The sequence below is a fragment of the Herpailurus yagouaroundi genome, unplaced genomic scaffold, assembly GCF_014898765.1.
Source record: "Herpailurus yagouaroundi ecotype Mexico unplaced genomic scaffold, PumYag 187, whole genome shotgun sequence".
NCBI lineage: Eukaryota > Metazoa > Chordata > Mammalia > Carnivora > Felidae > Herpailurus > Herpailurus yagouaroundi.
The window spans coordinates 23302863-23323593 of record NW_024412418.1 but is presented as its reverse complement, the minus strand read 5'-3'; the positions used below and the strand labels follow the sequence as shown (position 1 = coordinate 23323593).

The following is a 20731-nucleotide window of genomic DNA, read 5'->3' as shown; positions in this document are numbered from 1 at the left end:
GCTCAGATTATGATCTCATGGTTGTGAAATTGAGCCCTGAATCAGGCTCTGCACTAACATCACAGAGCTTGCTTGGGATTCTCTCTCCTTCTCTCTCTCTCTCTCTCTCTCTCTCTGCCCCTCCCCCACTTATAATCATTCTCTTGCTCTCTCTTTCAAAATAAATAAACTTTATAAAAATATGTATTTATGTTTGCATATGTATAAAACAAGGTATGAAAAAGAAGCACTTAAGTTTGTATTGGAAAAACTAGGAGGAGGAAGTAGAAGCCATTATCTATTTTTCATTGTTATTTATTGTTTGAAGTGTTCTAATTTGGAAAATAATAATAGAGAAGAAAAAAGTATATATTCTGATCTGGAAAGGTCTTTAGGTGATATTTTCACCACTTCATGTATATGGATACCTATCCAATTTATTGACAGCAGAATTGGACTAATCTCTACTTAAAAGTGCTTGACTGCTACTGTAAGTTAACCGATTACTGGGGGGGAATGGCTTTACTGTATTTTCATGTATAAGAAACCGTGAGGTTTGATTTATGTCACACAGGTAAGTGATCAAATATATGGAAAAGAAATGTTTTTGATTCCATAAAATTGTAGACTATAACTTAAATTTTAGTGTTATAGTATTTGCATTTGTAATTTAGATATGCAAGTATTACTTTCTTGGGTACTTTTCTCTTTACCATTCATTCTTTTTAGGTTTCCCCCTACCCCGGCCTATGCCAGATTAGATTAATATTTTATTCATTACCTTTCCTTACACTAGTTTTCATGGCATTTGAAAATACAATGAATACCATTTCACAAAATTTTATCCAATTAACTTTCTAAATGGGAAAATATTCTGAGACATATCATAGTTGACTTAGCCTATTTCTGGCATTTGGTTCATCAAAGAATATGAATTACGTATGTTATTTGAAAATAAATTCAAATATATCATTGGAGAGATATTTTAATATTCTGACAAAGTTTTAAACTGAGGCATATATGGTATTTTAATTTGTGATATTTAACAGTGAAAATTATTAAATAACTTTGATCTTTTGTTTGGATTTATTTAGGGATGAAAAATATAAAGTCAGATATTCACTTATTGGAACTAACTTACTATGAATTTAAAAATTGATGTAATGATACCAAACGGATATTAAAAAATTGACTCGACTCATGCCTAAATGTTAGCTTACTAGTTTGTAATATTCATAATAAATAATGTTGTATAGATGTACAGAAGAAACAGAAAGATATGAAATCTTTTTTTTTTTTAATTTTTTTCTGAAGTTTATTTCTAGAGGCAGAGAGACTGTGAGCAGGGGAGGGGCAGAGACAGAGGGAGACACAGAATCCAAAGCAGGTTCCAGGCTCTGAGCTGTCAGCACAGAGCCCGATGCGGGGCTTGAACCCACCAACTGCGTGATCATGACCTGAGTGGAAATTGGAAACTCAACCGACTACACCACCTAGGCTCCCCAGAAATGTCTTTCAAAAAGGTGTAGATAGGGGCACTCTTGATTTCGGCTCAGGTCATGATCTCAGTGTTGTGGGTTGGAGCCCTGTGTTTGTTCCCTTGTGGGACCTGGAGCTGGCTTAGAATTCTCTCTCCTCTCTCTGCCCCTCCCCCACTTGCCATGAGAGCGCATGCACACACTGGAGTGCTCTCTCAAATAAAAATAAAACTAAACAAAACAAAAAAACCAAAAAGTGATACATAGTATCAGTAGCAAAACTGATGTTAGGACTTACTTGAGTTTGTATTAAGCTCCTTAGTTTCAAAGCCTTGGTGCATTCCGTATAGTCTTGGCTGAGCTGTACCTGTTAGCCCTTTGGAGCATGGCTGTTATTGTAATTTACCCAAAGTCAATTTAATCATATCATATAGATGGATAATTGATTCTTCCCTGTTACCTTATTTTTTTACACTGGGAAATGTCATCACTAACTTCTTTCAGTGCAAAATAATATTTATTTCCCAAAGGAAACTGTGATTGTTTGCATAAATGATAGTATAAAAATATATTAACTTGTTTCTTAGTAACCCATTCATCTTAACTTATTTTTAATGTTTGCATTCATGAAGTATCATCATTTATTCAATGTATAATTTAGGTATATAGCTTATTTTATTGTTTTTATTTCCTAGAACACACTTAAGTGTATAATAAAGTGTAGCATATAGGTGATAGTATAAATTGACTGAACTAGTATGCCAGTAAATTTATTGTTGAATTTTTATTTCCCTCAGAAGCCCTCAAGAAATTTTAAATTTAATGTTTAATCATAATTCCAAGTTTCATTTCCTTCTTTAACAGGTATTTAGAATTTTGGGGTTATAAACCTTGCTGCAAAGTCACTGATAACTTGAACTACCAAATGAGATTTTTGTGTGCTTAATTTAATGGCATTTCATCCTGTGTATCTTCATTTTTTATTAACCGAAGAAAGAAACAAAGTCTACAGAATATCATAGTAGATAAAGATAGGATTATGCCTAAAGTCAATATCAAATATTATTTATGGAGAAAGAGACCATGAAATAATTCCCAAGGAATTTTCCAAAAGCTCTAATTTGAATTCTTTTTGAACTTTGTTTACAAACTCCTTATATCTATTCCCCAGTTCTTATTCTGACAAATATAAATAAATCTGAATCAACTTATTAGTCTCAATTAAGTATGGAGGAAGTGGTAGTAAATGACACAGACCAGTTTAAAAATCTGATTCCATGACTACTTTTATCAGTTGACGTGTACAACTGGGTGAATGGTTATAATTGGACTAAACTTCCATGAGTTCACTTGCATTGATGATTCCCAGTGATGATTAGCTAGCCAGTACAGTAAACTTCACATTTTATAAAATATCAGTAGGATGTCATGCAAGAGTATTTTGTGAATTGTTCAAATAACATTATAATAGAAATTTTAATAAAAGACTCCCAATTGATCACAGTCAGCTGTGTTTTTATTGCAACAGCACTTAGTTATGAAACCATTACCACAAAGTTCTTTGAAACAGGTTTCATGTGTATTTGCAATGTTATTGATTTATAATTTTTTCTTTTTGGGGCTCCTGCTAGAGTCCTCTGCAGTGCTCTGTATTTTGAGTTAATGTAATTGATCTATTCTTATATAGTGATTATACTTTATTGTCTACTTTAATTTTTTTCTTGATCAATGGTTATTCAAAAGTTGATTTAATACTGTTTATTATTGATGATTTTAAGATTATGTCTCATAAAGAGAGACCTCTGACATCTAAATTTCCCTTAATAGTTCTCTTCTTGTGTGTGACAATAATTATTTAGAGAAGGGAAATAGATGGCCTCTTTTTGCATTTATCCTAGAACATGAATAAAATCCCTTCATCACATGAGCGTTTTTCCCATCCTGTAGCTAGCAGTAACAAAAATAATTTATATTTTTATAAGCGATATATATGAAATTCAACTATTTTTCAGGAATTTTAGGAAAAATCATTATTTCAAGGATTTATCAATCTTTCAGTTACTTAACTCTTTGGATTTAAATTTCCAGTGCACTTGACGTGATATTAAGTTATAAGAGAGTTATTTTAAGTCTATTTAACTCTATTAAAAATGCAAAGAAGATGTCTCTGAATTTATAGTCAGCTATATTTAGATCCTGTTTATTTTAGAATTTTAGAATATTTGAGCTTGAAGAGATTATCTTTTTTAATCCCCTTGCCTTATCATTTAGGCAATTAAGGCCTGGAGAGGTGAAGTGGCTTCCTGAAGTTATATACCTGTTTTTATATACAGAGCTTAGCATGATGCTTATACATGAAGTGTTTACTAATTTTCTGTTTCAAAACCTGGGTAAGCGATTATGACAGAAAAGGCAGAATTAATGTTTACATTAGGTAGAATTATAATGTGACTTAAATTGAAATATTTATTTATGGGGCTCCTGGGTGCCTCAGCTGGTTAAACGTCCAACTTTGGCTCAGGTCATGATCTCATGGTCCATGAGTTTGAGTCCCACATCGGGCTCTGTGGTGACAGCTCAGAGCCTGGAGCGTGCTTCGGATTCTGTGTCTCCCTCTCTCTCTGCCCCTCCCCCGTTAGCGCGCGCTCTCTCTCTCTCTCTCTCTCTCTCTCTCTCTCAAAAATAAAAAGTAAACATTTAAAAAATAAAATATTTATTTAAAAAATTAAATGAACTTTTTCTCAAGATTTGGAATGATGCAAGGCAATATTTGTCATACTTAGCTCATGTGCTTTAGTTATAACTTGTTTAACCCAAGTTATAGATGTAGAATGGCACTAATGAGAATTATACTAGATTTTATTTACATTATACTATACAATGAAGTTATAACATTGAGCCTATTAATATACCTTTGCTTGACAACAGTTAGATTCTGTATTATCTCCCAGAAGACAAGTGATGCTTCCTTCATATAATTACCATAATAAGTTTTATATTTTATAGTTATCCCTGAAGTTATAAATTGTTTTGTAGAACCAAACTAGCTTTGTAAGTTCTTACACTTGCCAGTGGAATTTAAAAGTGAGTGACAATACTTTTACTTAAAATTTTGTCTGTAATTTTAAAAGCAAACCTTTACTCTATGTAAGTTGATGAAATTTATGAAAGCTTTCTTTTTCTTGTGATGTCATTAGTTTGGGTATTGGTGTAATTCAAATTGCTTTTTTTCTCTTTTGTGTTACAGTTGTTTTTTTTTTTTTGTACCTTTCAGGTATTATTGAGAATTCAATTATTAACTAAAATTAAAAAACAGGAAAAACTTGGAATAGAGGCTAAAAAGACAAAAAGATCGAAATTTTACTTGGCCTTTCTATCTAGCATAAAGAAAGTTACCTTTCAAAGTCTGTATATTTTCGTAAAAAACTATTTTTTAGTGGAACAGTTAGTCAATAATAGTCATTTTTACAACTTAAAAATGTTTTTATAAAAATACCATACGGATATAAGTCTGTGGTATACTTCAGGCTTTGTGGATAGTATTCTAGTGTTTAATTTGAACTCCGAGTATAAAAAAGCAAGTGGTAATATATTGTGGAAGAGTTCTTTTGGCACAGAAATATTTTAAGAAGTAACAGCAATTACATGTCTGAAGTTAGATAAACTCCTGAAAGGTAAAGTTGATTTATTTTTAAGTCTCTTGTGAGAACTAATAGAAAATAGCTTAGCATTGTGTTTTGACAGTAAAATACCTTAACTAACTGAAAGTGCTGATTGTTTCTGTCTAATAACTCTTAGCCAGAGTAAGAAGAATTTTCTTGATCTGCACTAATATTTTAATATATATTTTTTATTTTCTCTTAGCCTGCGTCTGATCTCTGTTTGCTATACTTAATGTTTACATATTTAAAGCATGTTTTATAATGGTTAATCAAATCATCTGAAGTTATTTGGAATATTATGTTTTACTTCAAACATAGGGAACTAAACTTTCTTCTTTGCTTATTTGTATGTCTTTTCAGGATTGGGTATTCATTCAAAGATCATATTCTCTGGCTTATGGTATCTTCTCTTAAAATCATATTAAATAAATAGGCTTAGTACTTGCATTATGAAGACATAAATGATATTGTTCGATAACAAGTGATAACACATACTGCAGTACACAACATGGCATAACTAAAAGATTTACATGCTTTAAGTGATTATGAACTTGTTTGTAGTCATGTTTACTGCAACATAAATCTAGAATTGGAGATAGAAAATTTAGGGTAGGCATTTAATTTTAGGTGAAGGGTTGAAAGAATGATTGGAAAAATTGACTTTTCATCTAGTTTAATGTTTCTTCCTTAAATCCAGAAGGCATGTTAAGATGATTTAATTTAGAATGGATTGAAAATATTGGACTTTTTTGGTCATTTCATAAATAGAAGTAACTCAAGTACCACTTGAAAAGTGGAAGAAAGAAGATATATTGAGAAGACTAGCTTCCTTTTGTTATTAGATTTATAGCAATTTACATTTTTTGTTTTAAGAAGTTGCTCCTTGTATTCTAACATAATATAGTCCTGGTGCTTAAAAATATAATTATTTTGCACATTACAATTATTGTTTTGAAACCTAAATGGTCCCTGTAGTAATGGATATATTTGGCATTTAAGTACCTTTGTAGCTTAAAAAAATTTTTTTTAATGTTTATTTTTGATAGATACAGAGAGCAAGCAGGGGAGGGGCAGAGAGAGAGAGAAGGAGACTCAGAATCTGAAGCAGGTTCCAGGCTCTGAGCTGTCAAGCACAGAGCTTGATGCAGGGCTCGAACTTACGAACCGTGAGATCATTATGTGAGCTGAAGTTGGATGCTTAGCCAACTGAGCCACTCAGGTGTCCCTAAGTACCTTTGTAGCTTTGAAAATATTTATATACTTTGGGTTATTGCTTCAAGTATTCCAGCATACTTTTTGGAAATGCAGAGGTGTGAAAATTGGGGGAGAGACAGGAAGTATACAACACAGGTCATGAACTGTTCAAGAATGTAGACCATGCTCTGGGCTTTTGAGATTCCCATTACAGTTGAACTCAAAGAGTAGTAGATCTCTAATAGTGAGACTTTCGAGCTTCTTAGTTATTTTTCATAGACAAATGAAATAAAAAATAATAATTTCAAGTGACTTAAACTTTTTCATCTTTGATATATGGTGTTTTGAGAGGCAGTTTTCTTTAATTTTTTTGTTTGTTTCAAGTTTTTATTTAAATTCCAGTTGAAATACAGTATTTCTTTTTTTTTTTTAATTTTTTTTTCAACGTTTATTTATTTTTGGGACCGAGAGAGACAGAGCATGAATGGGGAAGGGGCAGAGAGAAAGGGAGACACAGAATCGGAAACAGGCTCCAGGCTCTGAGCCATCAGCCCAGAGCCTGACGCGGGGCTCGAACTCACAGACCGCGAGATCGTGACCTGGCTGAAGTCGGACGCTTAACCGACTGTGCCACCCAGGCGCCCCGAAATACAGTATTTCTAAACACATATGAGATAGAATTAGATGCCATGCCATTATTGCCACCATGAAATGTTTAATGGCAAAAATAATATTTGTGTAGTGATCTACAGTGTACAACACATTTTCATATGAATTATCTCATTATTTTAAACAACAGTATTGAGACTTATTAAATGACTTTTCCAAAGTCATTTATAGTGGAGACTGCTTTCTAAATGAACCCACCCTTTGCTGACTCCCATTTTCAGTGTTCTTAAGGGTACCCATCTGTTTTCCAGCACTATATTGGGACTCTATTGAATTATGTGGAGAACTATCTTATGCCAATACCTATAGTAAAGAACACTTGAAAGAAGCCCATAGTGAATCTAAGATTCAAACAAATAAAATTAACACTAATTCTTGATATCATTTTTTTTAATGTTTACTTATTTATTTTGAGAGAGAGAGAGAGAGAGTGGGTGAGGGGCAGAGAGAGAGAGAGAGAGAAAGAGAGAATCCGAAGCAGGCTCTGCATTGTCAGCACAGAGCCCAGCGTGGGGATCTGTCCCATGAACCGTGAGATCATTACTTGAGCTGGAACCAAGAGTTGGACACTTAACTGACTGAGCCACCCAGGTGCTCCTAATTCTGGTTATCTTTAATGTATTTTAATACCACTGTAATAATCAAGCGAGATGTTCATTTCATATCAAAGTTTATTTAAAGCTTTTCCTGGTAGATAATATTTTCTTTATGGATTTTATAGACTTCCTCTCTTCTTTCCACTTTAAGTAAGCCATCTATTTGTTCATCTATACTTAACAAATATTTATAACCTGCTGTGTTCATAGCATTGCTGGAAGTCTACATTTGGAGTTTCTGTTTTGTCCTATTTATTGTTTCAGACATTTAGGCAGTATTTGTAAAAGTCAGTGTTCTCTGGAACCTGAAAAAAAGAATCAGTATGATGAATACATATATATTAAGAAGTTTATTTTAAGGAATTGGCTCATACATTTGTGGGGATCTGAAATCTGTAGGGCAGGCTGGCAGTCTGGAATCTCATGTAGGGGTCAATACTATAGTGTTGGAGTAGTACTTCCTCTTTCTCCAGGAAACCTTAGTTTTTGCTCTTTATGCCTTCCAACTGATTGGATGAGGCCCCACTCACTCACCTAATCTCACTTAAGGTCAATTCGTTTTAGATTCTAACTATATCTACACAATATTTTTACAGCAACACTTAGAGTAGTGTTTGATTAAGTGACAGGGTGCTATAGCCACACCAAGTTGACACATAAAACTAATCATCACAATGCCATTTACTTGAAAAGTTACCTATGATTGCATCTCTCCATTGATGGAGTTTACACATGCTAGATTAGATATGTAAATCTTAGCTAGTACCTAAAATACTTTACAGGAGGCAGGGTGATAAAGCAGGAAGCTCATTGGCCCTCAGAATCAAAAAGGCACTGTTTACAACTTGGCTTCATTACTTACTACAGTTTGTTTTGGGAAAAGCTGCTTAACCTCAGAGTTTGTTGTTGTTTTATAAAATAGGGGAAATCTGTATCTCACAGGAGGATTAGATGAGTATTTAGTGAGTTAATATATACTAAACACCCAGTAGACTTCCTGGCACACATTAGATGTTAAATAAATATTAATTATGATTGCCTTTTCTCCTTTATTCTTTTGAAAACAAATTGTGTTTAATTACCAATATATTTGTATTCGTTTACCCATGTATACATTCAACAAATAATAAATGCTATAGGGAAGAAGGAAAACAAGAAAGAGGTATAGGGATTGAGGAGTGTTAGTGGTGAGGAAAAGAGTTTCAGTTTAAAATAATAGCTTTACTGGAGACAGCCTTACTAAGAAAATTATATTTAATCAAAGACCCAGAAGAGAAGATAGGGTAAGTGCTCCAGCCTTGAATATCTGGCTGCAGTGGAGTAGGCAGATGGGACACTTAAGTGCAAAGGTTTTGCGACAGGAGTGTGTTTGAGGAACAGTAGGGAGGCTCTGGTAATTGGAATAGAGTGATCCAGGAGGAGAAGGGTAGAAGATGAAATCAGACAAATTGGGTGAGGTGTGCTGGGCATATTTTGAAAAGGGCTTTGTGAAACAGAAGCCATCAGAAAGTTTTGAGCAGAATTGTTGATGTGATCTTGTATTTGTGCTACTCAAAAACAAATGGTAGGAAATGGTTTTGTTAAGAGTGTAAACTCAGAGGATAGACTTCATCCTTTGGATCTGTAATTTATTAACCCTACAAGCTTAGGTGACTTCTCTACATGAAAAGGAAATAATAATAACATCTATCTCATAGAGTTGTTATATAAAGTAACCCTCTCCTTGACATATAGAAAGAATCTAATAAATCTTTGCTATTAGTAGTAGTAATAATAAAAGGGTCTAACTCTAATGGAGTGCTTGGATGGCTCAGTTGGTTAAACATCCAACTTCCTGATTTTGACTCAGGTCATAATCTCACAGTTTGTGAATTTGAGCTCTGCATCAGGCTCCATGCTGACAGTGTGGAGTCTGCTTGGAATTCTCTCTCTCTGCCTCTCTGCCCATCCCCTGCTCTTTAAACAAATGAACAAACTTAAAAAAAAAAAAAAAAAAAGTAAGGTTCCTGGTGCCTGGGTGGCCCCATAGGTTAAGGATTCAACTTCAGCTCAGGTCATGATCTCTTGGTCCGTGAGTTGGAGCCCCGAATCTGGCTCTGTGCTGACAGCTCAGAGCCTGGAGCCTGCTTCAGATTCTGTGTCTCCCTCTGTCTCCTCCCATCCCCTGCTCGTTCTCTGCTTCTCTCTCTCTCAAAAATAAATAAAATATTTTAAAAAAATAATAAAAAAATAAGGTCCTAACTATACTATTTTTTGCTAGTGATCTTGAATAGAACCTGTTCTTGTCCTTGTTTTAGATACAAAACTATATTGGTGAAGTAGAGATGATGATGAGTCTTAAGGAAAAATACCTCTGCTTCTAAATTCATGCTTCTGATTTTGAGAGGACCGGATTTGAGAGGATCATGGTAATTCTCTGAAAAACAGATTATCTCCTTTCATGATACCATCTTTTGGTAAGCACTATCATTAGTTTTGAAAGTGTGACAATGTTAACCTTTTTCCAAGTGTAGTATTTACATCCAAACTGAGCTTTAGTTCTTATGAGTACTTCTTTATGGTCGTATTCCTTCTGTCATTTCTCTCATATGGACCCTTTCCTCTCCATCTGTTATTATCCTAGTGCAAGTCCTGTCATGCCATGGGCTCTCGTCTGTTCTACTTTTTGTCAGTGGAAGTAGTAGGTGTTATAATTATTATCGTTGTCATTGTGATTGTTATTATTTGAACGCTCACTATGTTTCTGGAAGTTAAGCACTTATATGTAAACACAAAATTCACTTAATCTGTAAGGCAGTGTTTTTGACTCCATTTTATAACTAAGGAGCAGACTTACAAAGGTTAAACAATCTAACATTCAACCTGGTTTATTCTATTTCTTATTACAAATCTTGTATTTCAAACAATTAAATCAATGAATGATGCAAGGATAATATTTTTCTGTCTTTGTTTTAGATTTTTTCTGTACCCTGGGGGCATATTTTTCCCCCTCTATTATATTTAGTTCATTATAATCCAGGCTTGACTTGGGCCATGATTTTTTAATAAAGGGGACTTTTGAGACAATGACTGCATGGCGTATTATTTGCTTCTGTAAAACATAGTTTACTCGTTATTAATTCTGCCATTAATTATATACTGGTGTTTAGCATGCCTGGAATTTTCTTTCCTTTTATTTAATCATTCTATAGATATGTTTGGTCTCTGCAAGTAGATTGAATGTTCATCAGGAAACTAGGAATTATTTTAATAATTCTTATGTTTCCATACAAAATTTATACTCTAAAATTCTGTATTCTGCATACAGAATTTATACAATAAGTATATAATTTTTCTTTACTGTCGAGATAATTAGCTAATTGATTTTCATATGAATAGTGCTTACTTTGAGTAAACTGGCCAATTTGAAAGTTGTATAAAGTCTTCCGGGTCAGTTAAGAATTGAGAAATTTTGAATTCTTTGTTCCTAGTAATATGTCAGAGTACTAGTGCAGTTAAATTTGCCCCACTGCCCAATTCATTGTCCTAGATGGAATTGTTTATCCACTCTAAAATATGACCAGCAGTGTGATAAAATTTTAAAGGGCAATAACAAAATTTTTTAAAGCTATTACTATCTGAAAAAGAAAAGTAATAATTCTTACATTAAAAAATATTTTTTAGGGGCACCTGAGTGGCTCAGTTAGTTAAGCGTCCAACTTTGGCTCAGGTCATGATCTCACAGTTGGTGAGTTTGAGACCTGCGTCAGGCTCTGTGGTGACAGCTTGGAGCCTGGAGACTACTTCAGATTTCTATGTCTCCCTGTCTCTCTCTGTCCCTCCCCTGCTTGTGCTCTGTCTCTCTCTCAAAAATAAATTAACACTAATAAAATTTTTTAATTAAAATATTTTTTATTTTACTCAAAAGTCACTTGGAATAATTTTTTTCTGCATGGTTAGGTTATTTATTTGAGAATACCAACAAATGTTTCCAATTTGGGGGTTTGTTTTTTTTTATTTAAATTTATGTTTTGACTATGTAAAATTTATATGACTCAGAAGTCTATATATAAAATAATATTCATGGAAAAATATTTTTAAAGAGTATTTACAGAGAACAAATTGTTGGTTGCCAGAGGGAAAGGGGTAGAGGAATGGGCAAAATTGGAAGAAGGGGAGTGGGAGATACAGGCTTCCAGCTATGGAATGAGTAAGTCACAAGAATAAAAGGAACAGCATAGGGAACATAGTCAACGGTATTGTAATAGTACCGTATAGTGATAGATGGTAGCTACACTTGTGAGCATAGCATAATGTTTGGCGTTGTTGACTAGTTATGTGGTACACCTGAAACTGTGTAACATTTGTGTCAACTATACTCAAATAAAAAAATTAAAAATATAAAGAAAAAGGATTTAAAGATCATCTAGTAAACTGTTTTGCTTTTTTAATTTGGGCTGAATTAAAAGATAACTCAAAGATATTTTCTTAGTTTTAAGCATACCAAAGACAGACTAATTATGAAATTGTCTTATTTCAGATCTATCATTAGTGATTTTTGTTGCATTTAAAAAGTTTTGAAATTTCTCCCTCTAGAAGCATTACATTATGGAGAGGCTTCTTTTATTTGCTGAATTTATTTAAACAAATCAGTTTAGAAATATCACAGAATTAAACAAAAATTCTGACGTGTAAACATACTGCCATGTTACTGAAACAGATGTTAACACCTGATAAAAGTTAATAATCGCTTGTTAGGAAAGCTGTCCATTAATAAGACCAATCTTCATGAAAACTAAAGCCATTTTGTTTCTTTAGCTTTCCTAGTGTGACAATGCAATACTATCAAACCACAATCAGACAAGATTGGGTGGATAGATGACTACCATTGGTTACAGCTGTTAAACAGTTTCATTCTCGATGCTACATAAAAAGAAGCCAATCACATCAAATGAATCATGACTTTTTCCCTTTATTACAGAGAGTCTCCTTTTAAAGACCATCTGCCAACTGAATGTTCTGTTAGTGTTTCTTCAGATTCAGAAGCCAAAAAAAGTGGGGTTTTTTTTTGGTCTGCTAAATTACTTTTGTATTTAGTATAAATTATTATGGAATTTAAGTCTTTTGTGAATAATTATTTTCTTAAAGTACATTTTTTAAATGTTTATTTATTTTTGAGAGAGAAAGCACATGAGCTGGGGAGGGGCAGAGAGAGAAAATACCAAGCAGAGCCCAATGCAGCACTCAGTCTCAGGAACCATGAGATTATGACCTAAGCCAAAATTAAGAGTCAGACACTTAATTGATGCTTAACCTTAAAGTGCATTTTATTAATAGTATTATTAAATATCACTATACCATTTTCAAAATTCCTTTATGTATATTGTCTTATTTCCATATCCCAATAACCTGGTGATGTGGAGTAGGACATATACTTATCTCCATTTGCATATGAGGAAATTGAGGTTTAGAGAAGTAACTTGCCCAACTTTTATGGCAGTTAAAAAATAGATTCTGGACCAGAAACTAGATATTGTAACCTCCAGTCTCCTTCTTTTACACCCTGCTGCCTCATTTATGTCTTATTTTTCAAGTCATATAGTACTTGAAAGTCACAAAGGCAGTTCTAAAAGTATTCAGATATTTTATTGAACCTGTTTCTTCTGATTATTTTGAATTATTTTCAAAATAATTAATGATTTTCCTTCTTACTAACCTATGAAACTCTTTCTCTTTAAATTTTACTTTCTAACATCTACTCCACACAAGGGTTTCGTGGTAGTGTAGTGTACCCTATTCTGAGTCTGAAAAGTTGTCCAACCTTGAGTCACGTATTTTTTTTTTTAATTTTTTTTTTAACGTTTATTTATTTTTGAGACAGAGAGAGACAGAGCATGAACAGGGGAGGGTCAGAGAGAGAGGGAGACACAGAATCAGAAGCAGGCTCCAGGCTCTGAGCCATCAGCCCAGAGCCCGACGCGGGGCTCGAACTCACGGACCGCGAGATCGTGACCTGGCTGAAGTCGGACGCTTAACCGACTGAGCCACCCAGGCGCCCCTTGAGTCACATATTTAAACAAGTCAAGTACATTGGCAGTTTGTACCCATCTGCTTTTATATGTATGCATGCATGTGCATACACATATGCCTTCTTGTGTGCGCACGTAGCACAGTAGATTGGACACCAGTACTTATGTATATATTGGTCTGCTTTCATTTGTACAAAGTTGTTATCTGAAGGCTAAGTAGTAGAAAATGTTACCATTATTGGTTTTATTTTAATGCTGATAAAAATTTAGTACTAGAACCACATTGAAAGTGCCATCAGTAAAATGACATTTGCCCCTCTGACAAAAAAAAAAAAAAATATATTGAAAAGAGCATTTGCTGAGCACACTGATTAAAGAGCTCAATATGCCATTATTTTCACATTATTTTTTGTGAATACTGTAAACAATCTATATATTTAATAATATTTATAAGAAAATATTTGTCTGGCATTCTCAGAGAAAGTGTGTCCAGAATATGTCATATGAGTTTCTTGATGGTGTAGATAAAAACTTTTTTTCTTATTAAGAAGATGCTAACAGATTGGCATTGTCTGGGCCAGAAATGTCTGTGAAATTAAGCTCATGGTGACCACCCATGCCATATTATTTTTAGCTATTTTTGTTAATTTGTGCATTGTATGTATCTAGAAGCAGATCAAGTGGCAGTCCATTGTACATAGTTGGGACTTATGACTGAAACCCATCCGTGTTACAGATAAGAGCAAACCTACTTATCACTGGAGAAAGATGAATACTATAATTATTTAATTTAACTGAAGAACATACTTTATGAACAAGAGAAAAATAAGTTTTGTTATTACAAGTAAAGCTTTCTATTGTGAATAGGATGGAATTTAAGCTACAAGATGAAATGTTTGCAGAATGAGTTATAGTAACACCAATACTCTTGATAAAATGGGAAAAGAGATAAATTTATTGCAGTGCATTGATTGTTTTGTTTGTGGTATAACTTTTATGTCCTTTTGAGACTTTTTTTTTTTTTTGCTTTTATATAAGCCCATGTAATAGTTACAAATAAAACAAAATAAACGTGTAGCAGACAGATACTCAACAGAGCTTGAGAAGGCAATAATAAATCAAGGAGTTTGGTAGAAAAAATGTTTGTTCAGAATGTTAGCTGACTATAAGGTTGGTAGCCTTCTATGTTCACAGTTATATGTTCTAATTTATTTTGGGTCTTCAGATTCTTCGGTGTGATAAATGTCTACCTGTCAGTAGATTAGACAGATACATAAGTAAAGTCTGAGAGAAGTCAGTGATAGTCTGTATGATTCAATACACAATGGTACAACAATAGTTTGTTTAGCAATTATAAATATTCCAGTGACACTGTAAAGCAGGTAACTTCTTCTAGTGATTTTTTTTTTTTAGTCAAAATATCCATTATATTTATCATATCATGTCCAAATAACTAGCTCATCTCCCTTTTAACATTTGCCTCACTAATTACATCAAGGGGCTCTCTTCTGTTGCATTTGGTTTAATGTGTGCTACGTTACACTGTATTGGGGGCACAATACTTGCAAAGGCTACATAATACAATTTGGATATATAATGAAAGTAATTTATCTTACTTTTTTTTTAATGTATCAATGTTTTTGACTAGGATGAGCTTTAAAAATAGAGTTAGAACTTAGTGTTAAGTATTTTAGGAAATCAAACTTCTTCCTCCCACTATGCATTAATGCTGTTATAATTGGTCTTATTATGTTTTTGGGTTTCCAGCTTTTTATTATTATTACTCTCTTCAGAATCTTTGCTCAGTATGGCCCCTCACTTCACTATTTCCAGTTTACTACAAAGAGTTACTCTATTCCCACGTGGAGTTCTTAAATCTTTGTTCTCCCTGTCAAGCTGCCTGTATCTTCTCATACTTCTGTTTTTCTCTCTTCTGGAGTAAAAGAAGTTGTTCTTTGGCCTTTCTAACACTAATTGGGAGGTGGTGAGGGCAGAGTAGAAGGGTGGAGAAGGAAATGCTTATTTCTGCCTCTATCTATAATTACACTGCCAATGTATGTTTTCCTAAGTAAATGGCTCTGATATACTCATCTGTGAAATGGAATTATTTATGTACCGTACAATCTGTTGTAAGTATTAAATTAGGTCAAGTTTTTAAAGTGTGTGGCATAATGTATGGTGGCACATAATAATTTCACAATAAATATTGTCTTTTGTGTACTCCTAGTTACCCAGATAGCATGCCTTGTAATCATTTTTCTCTCACTTCTCCACTCAGTACATCTAATTAGTCTATTCTACCTCTATAGAAAGGCAAAGCTGTTAGGTTCAGGAGACAGGATTGCTTTTGAAATCTGTTTCCAACATTCATCAGCTGTGCCTCAGACAATTCACCTAACCCTCTTTTAAATCTCCTGTTTCTCCATAATATAGTAATAATAATAGTAACTTAGAATGTGTAAGAATCACATTCAATTAACTGAGTGTGTGTGTGTGTGTGTGTGTGTGTGTGCTTGCTTATGCCTATGTATAAAATGAATACATGATGCAGATCAAATGTTTGGCACCATTTTTGGTTCATAAAATAAGCACTCAATAAGAGCATCGTATGTTGTTATTTATCATAATTACTCTCCATTTCTGTTGACAGCTCAGCCTTTGTGTCCTCTGGCCTGGGTGCATGCTCTATACCAAGTCACAGCTATATTCTTACAACCTGCCACCCATCTAATACTCTTGGCAGTTACATTATTTTATGTACTTTAGAAGTCTTCAAAAGCTGTTCATTTTCTAGCAAATATGATGTGAATCACTTACCTTGGCCTTTTAGGATTGCCACAGTTGCTTCACCCTACCTTCCAGCATTATTTCCTAGTTTGTCTCATAGGGCTACTATTAGGACGGAGAGAGGGAACATATCACAACAAATTACACAGTATCTGGCACATAAGTGAAAGTTTTAATTTCTCCTTGTTTCTCTTTCCTCCCTTTTTCTTTCTCCTCTCTTCTATTAATACATCCTGGATTCCAATCAAACTCTATATAACATATTCTTTCCTATGTCTACACCTTTGCTAAGATTTAATTCTCTTTGTCTTTATATATTTATTCAATAGATATTTATTGATTATATTCTGTGTCATTCATTATTTGGCATTGGGGACAGAGATGTTTAGGACATCTTCCTGAGGTGTATTCTAGAAAGAAAGAAAGAAAGAAAGAAAGAAAGAAAGAAAGAAAGAAAGAAAGAAAGAAAAGGAAGGAAGGAAGGAAGGAAGGAAGAGAGGAAGAGAAAAGCAAGCAAAGAAAGGAAAGAAAGAAAAAAGCAAGAAAGAAAGAAAGAAAAAGAAAGAAAAGGAGAGGACAGGAGAGGAGAGGGGAGGAAAGGAGAAAGAAAGAAGAATATATTAAAGATACTAAGGCCCCCAGTTAAATATTACATGAGAGCAGAGGCCATGTCTGTTTCGGCCTACTGTTGTATTTCCAACTTTTGGAAAAGAGCTGTGGATATACCAGAATCCTTATAATTGTTTGAGAATAAAATGAGCGAGATGGAACAAGGAAAGAAGGGAGAGAAGACATGAGACAGTTCAGCATGTTTGATAATTGCATGTGCTTTTATTATGTTTTATAACCATATGGCTAAGGAATACATTGTAAAATTCATGTGTGAGTGGTGGGAGATAATGTTAGGCAGAAATGCAGAGGCCAGAATCTGAAGAATATTATCCAGTATGCCTAGAAATTTGGACTCTATCTTGAACCTTTGGAGAGCTTTTGAGGAGAATAATGTCACATGTTAACAATTTTATTTCAGAAAGGATATCCTGTTAACAGTGTAGAAGAAAAATTAGAATTCAGATTAGAGGTGCGGATATGAGTGTGAGCCTATTGCAGTAGTAAAACAAGGAAATAAGGGGGCCTGAATTTAAAATGGGAGCGGAGAAACTTAAGACATATTTATATGATAAAATCAACGGGACTTGGTAGCTAATTGAATTTGGAGAATATAGGAGAGTGAGAAGATAGGGTGCTTTTGGACTTCTGCCCAGTCTTTGAGGCCCAGCTGAGTGAATTGTAACCTACCCCGATTCTGTCCATCTCACAAGTGATTGACATAAATATGTTTTTTTCACTCCTATAAAATATGCTTTTTCTTGTATTGCTGATTTATTTTTATTAGTAGTTATTTGTATGCATGTCTAAATTCCTTACCAAATTTGAAGGTCCATAGCTTAATATCTTTGTATTACCTCATGTGGCCTTATCTGTACTGAGTGTTCAATAAATATACAGATTATTAGTTAACACTACATTTAAATTTAATTACCTCCTGAAAAAAAAATTCAGAAAGTTAAGTATATGCTTGAGACGTTTCAGTATTTAAAAAAATACCGAAATAGGTGCCCGTTGCAAATAGGTGAAGCTTAACTAAAATTCTTTCAAAAACACTTCAATTCTAAAAATTCAAAATTAGTAATTGCCAGAAAAGAAAATATTCATAGGAAGAAATTTTAAAGTGAAATCAGGCCATATTGTTTCCAAATTCGGATGAGAACTTACTATTAAAAATCTTGCACAGATTGGAAATGACTAATCAACATTAGGAAAATGAAATTGAAAGATCTGCCCTCATGCTATTCATGGCTAAAAATGTTTTCATGTCCAATTTTAACAGTGTTGTTCCAGTGTGAAAATTTCAATGATTAGAATTCTTGGTTTGGAAAAAAACAAATCATTTAATTATCTAGTCTGCAGGATGATCTTGGGCAAATCCCTTGATTTCTGTCAGTCTCCCCCTTCAGAGAGCAGCATTAGCTGAGTCTTAAAGGATATCATTTCTGAAAGGTATAAAGGAATGCTAAGAATACTCTAGAAAGAGTAGTATACACTAATGGGATTAAATTAGCATTATTTCTATGGGTCATTCTAGCTCTAACTACCCATGAGGCTGTGATTTTAAGTATTTTAATTTTTTGCTCTTAATTTCAATATCAATTTGAAAACTGTAACTTGTCAAGAAGTCAATTATCCCCAGTTGCTCTTACATATAATGGGTGGACATTTATATGAGGCCATATATATAACATAAGTGTCTTTGGAATTTAATTCAATTGGGTTTATCTTCATAAAGTCTTAAAACAATTTAGAACAGTAGAACAGTGATTGCTTTCAACTGTGTTGGAGGTTTAAGATGCAAAGTTCCTACATATATCTATCTTCATATTAAGAAAAAAATACTTTTTCAAAAATTGATCGTTTATTTCAGTGTTATTGTATAATTTCAGTAGAAGAATATTATGAGATCAAGTGGAAAGAGCATAGGATCTGAGTTTTAGTATTAGCTTTGCCCTCCACTAGTAAACATCTACCTTCTTTGGTCCTTGGTCTCCTCATAAGTAAAATGAGGAGGTGGAATAAATAGTGTGTTATGTCCCTTTCAGCTCTGAAATTCTGCATCTGTACCCTGTTCATTATCAGATTCACAGCTATAGCTCAACTATTCAAGTGTGACTCATCATGGTGCAAGGTAGAACCTAATCATTTCTATATTTAGAAGACCATGGGGATAAAATGTCATTTAGTTGTATTTGATTAAAAGAGGTAACCTAAAATAAATATTCATTTCTTATTTCAAACGCAAAGGAAGACTAGTCAACAAATAAGAACATGGTGCATTAGAGGTACATAATACTATTAATATCAGATTATTATGAATGTTTTGCAAAAGTTTTTTTTCATTAGTGAATCAATTTGTAATATTAGGATTATATTAATGTTAAATAAATCCAAAAGTTGGATATCCTGTGACTGTTTTATGTCCTCCTATGGTAATGAATCTTCTATCTTGAGTATTTCTGAATTAATATGCACAAATGAGTATTGCTATTTTTATCATTGTTACCTTGGGAGGCTGAGCTCTTTTTTTCAAATTGCATAACTAAATATTTACTCTGCATCTACCTCTGTGCACTGATGCTACTCTATTAAATTTGAGGCAAGGGGCATCTGGGTAGTTCAGTCAGTTCACATCCAATTCTTGATTTCGGCTCACTTCATGATCTCTTGGCTCGTGGGGTTGAGCCCCACATCTTCGCTGGCAGTGCAGAGCCTGCTTGACATTCTCTCTCTCTCTCCCTGTCTCTCTGCCCACCCCCCTTTCTCGCAAGATAAATAAATCAACTTTGAAAAAAAAGTTGGAGAATTGTAGTCATGGATCTTCCCTCAAATGCTTGTTTTTCTTTAAGTCACTTTCATTTTGACTCTGAGCCTCAATGTCCTTGTGCTAAGAAACCATCAATCTCAGTCATTCTCTTGACTCCACACACCATCCAGAGCTGTGCAGAGGCCCTGCATCTTATTGTTCACCTCACACTACCCTTTGTTTCCCCTGAGATACCTTTTGTTATAACCTGTGTAGGCCCTCGAGGACCAAAGGTTCTGCTTCTTCTGTACCACAGAGTGGTATGGGAATCTCTAGTAGCACTGAGAACCCTGGTTGAGGGACCACACTCCCTCAGTTCCTCAAACAGACAGCTGCTTTGAGATCTTATCCCCTGTCAGTCATTCACTGGTCCTGCACCTTCTTGGAATTTGTTCATTCATTTCCATCACTCTTCTGCCCAATTTCAGTGAAATCTCTCTCTCTCTCTGTCTCTTTTCCTTAAAGACACTAACCTATCCAGGATAACTAGCATTCTTTCTGAGCTTTTTTTTTTTTTTTTTTTTTTTTTTAACTACTGACAGGAAAGTAGTTGTCTTCAGACTATAGGAAAGATACTTTTTTCTTTGTGCCATGCAAAAATCCTCAAGGAACATACATTGTAAAGCTCTGAATCCTTAGGTGCCTGTTTGAAAGAGGAGAAGGAGGGAGGACAAAGGAAAAAAAGAGAGAAACACACATATCTCAAGAATTACCCTGGTACACAAAGATTAAGACATGGTTTCCAAGAGCCTAAATTCCAGTGGGAATGAGTGCTCTATAAAACAAGTAAAGTTTTCTTGTATAATTTTTGTAAAGCTATCTCTGCTGTGATTGTTTCTGTGCCATCCACTTTTTAAAATTTCTTTTGTTTGCTCACCCCTCCTCCTTCTCTTTTTCTTTCTTTCTTTCTTTCTTTCTTTCTTTCTTTCTTTCTTTCTTT

At 33.9% G+C, this 20731-nt stretch overlaps 1 protein-coding gene across 9 annotated transcripts in view; it reads left to right on the top strand.

Annotated features, from left to right (window-relative positions):
• Positions 1–20731, top strand: part of METTL15 (methyltransferase 15, mitochondrial 12S rRNA N4-cytidine) — a 259172-nt gene that overhangs the window by 66982 nt on the left and 171459 nt on the right. The window contains exon 1 of one of the 9 annotated variants that reach the window (XM_040495570.1): positions 3732–3847. The exons of the other annotated variants lie outside the window; for them this stretch is intronic. Within the exon in view, the coding sequence (XP_040351504.1) occupies positions 3812–3847 (36 nt within the window). The 5' untranslated portion in view covers positions 3732–3811. Of the gene's footprint in view, positions 1–3731; positions 3848–20731 lie in introns of those variants that run through there. 9 annotated transcript variants of the gene reach the window in all.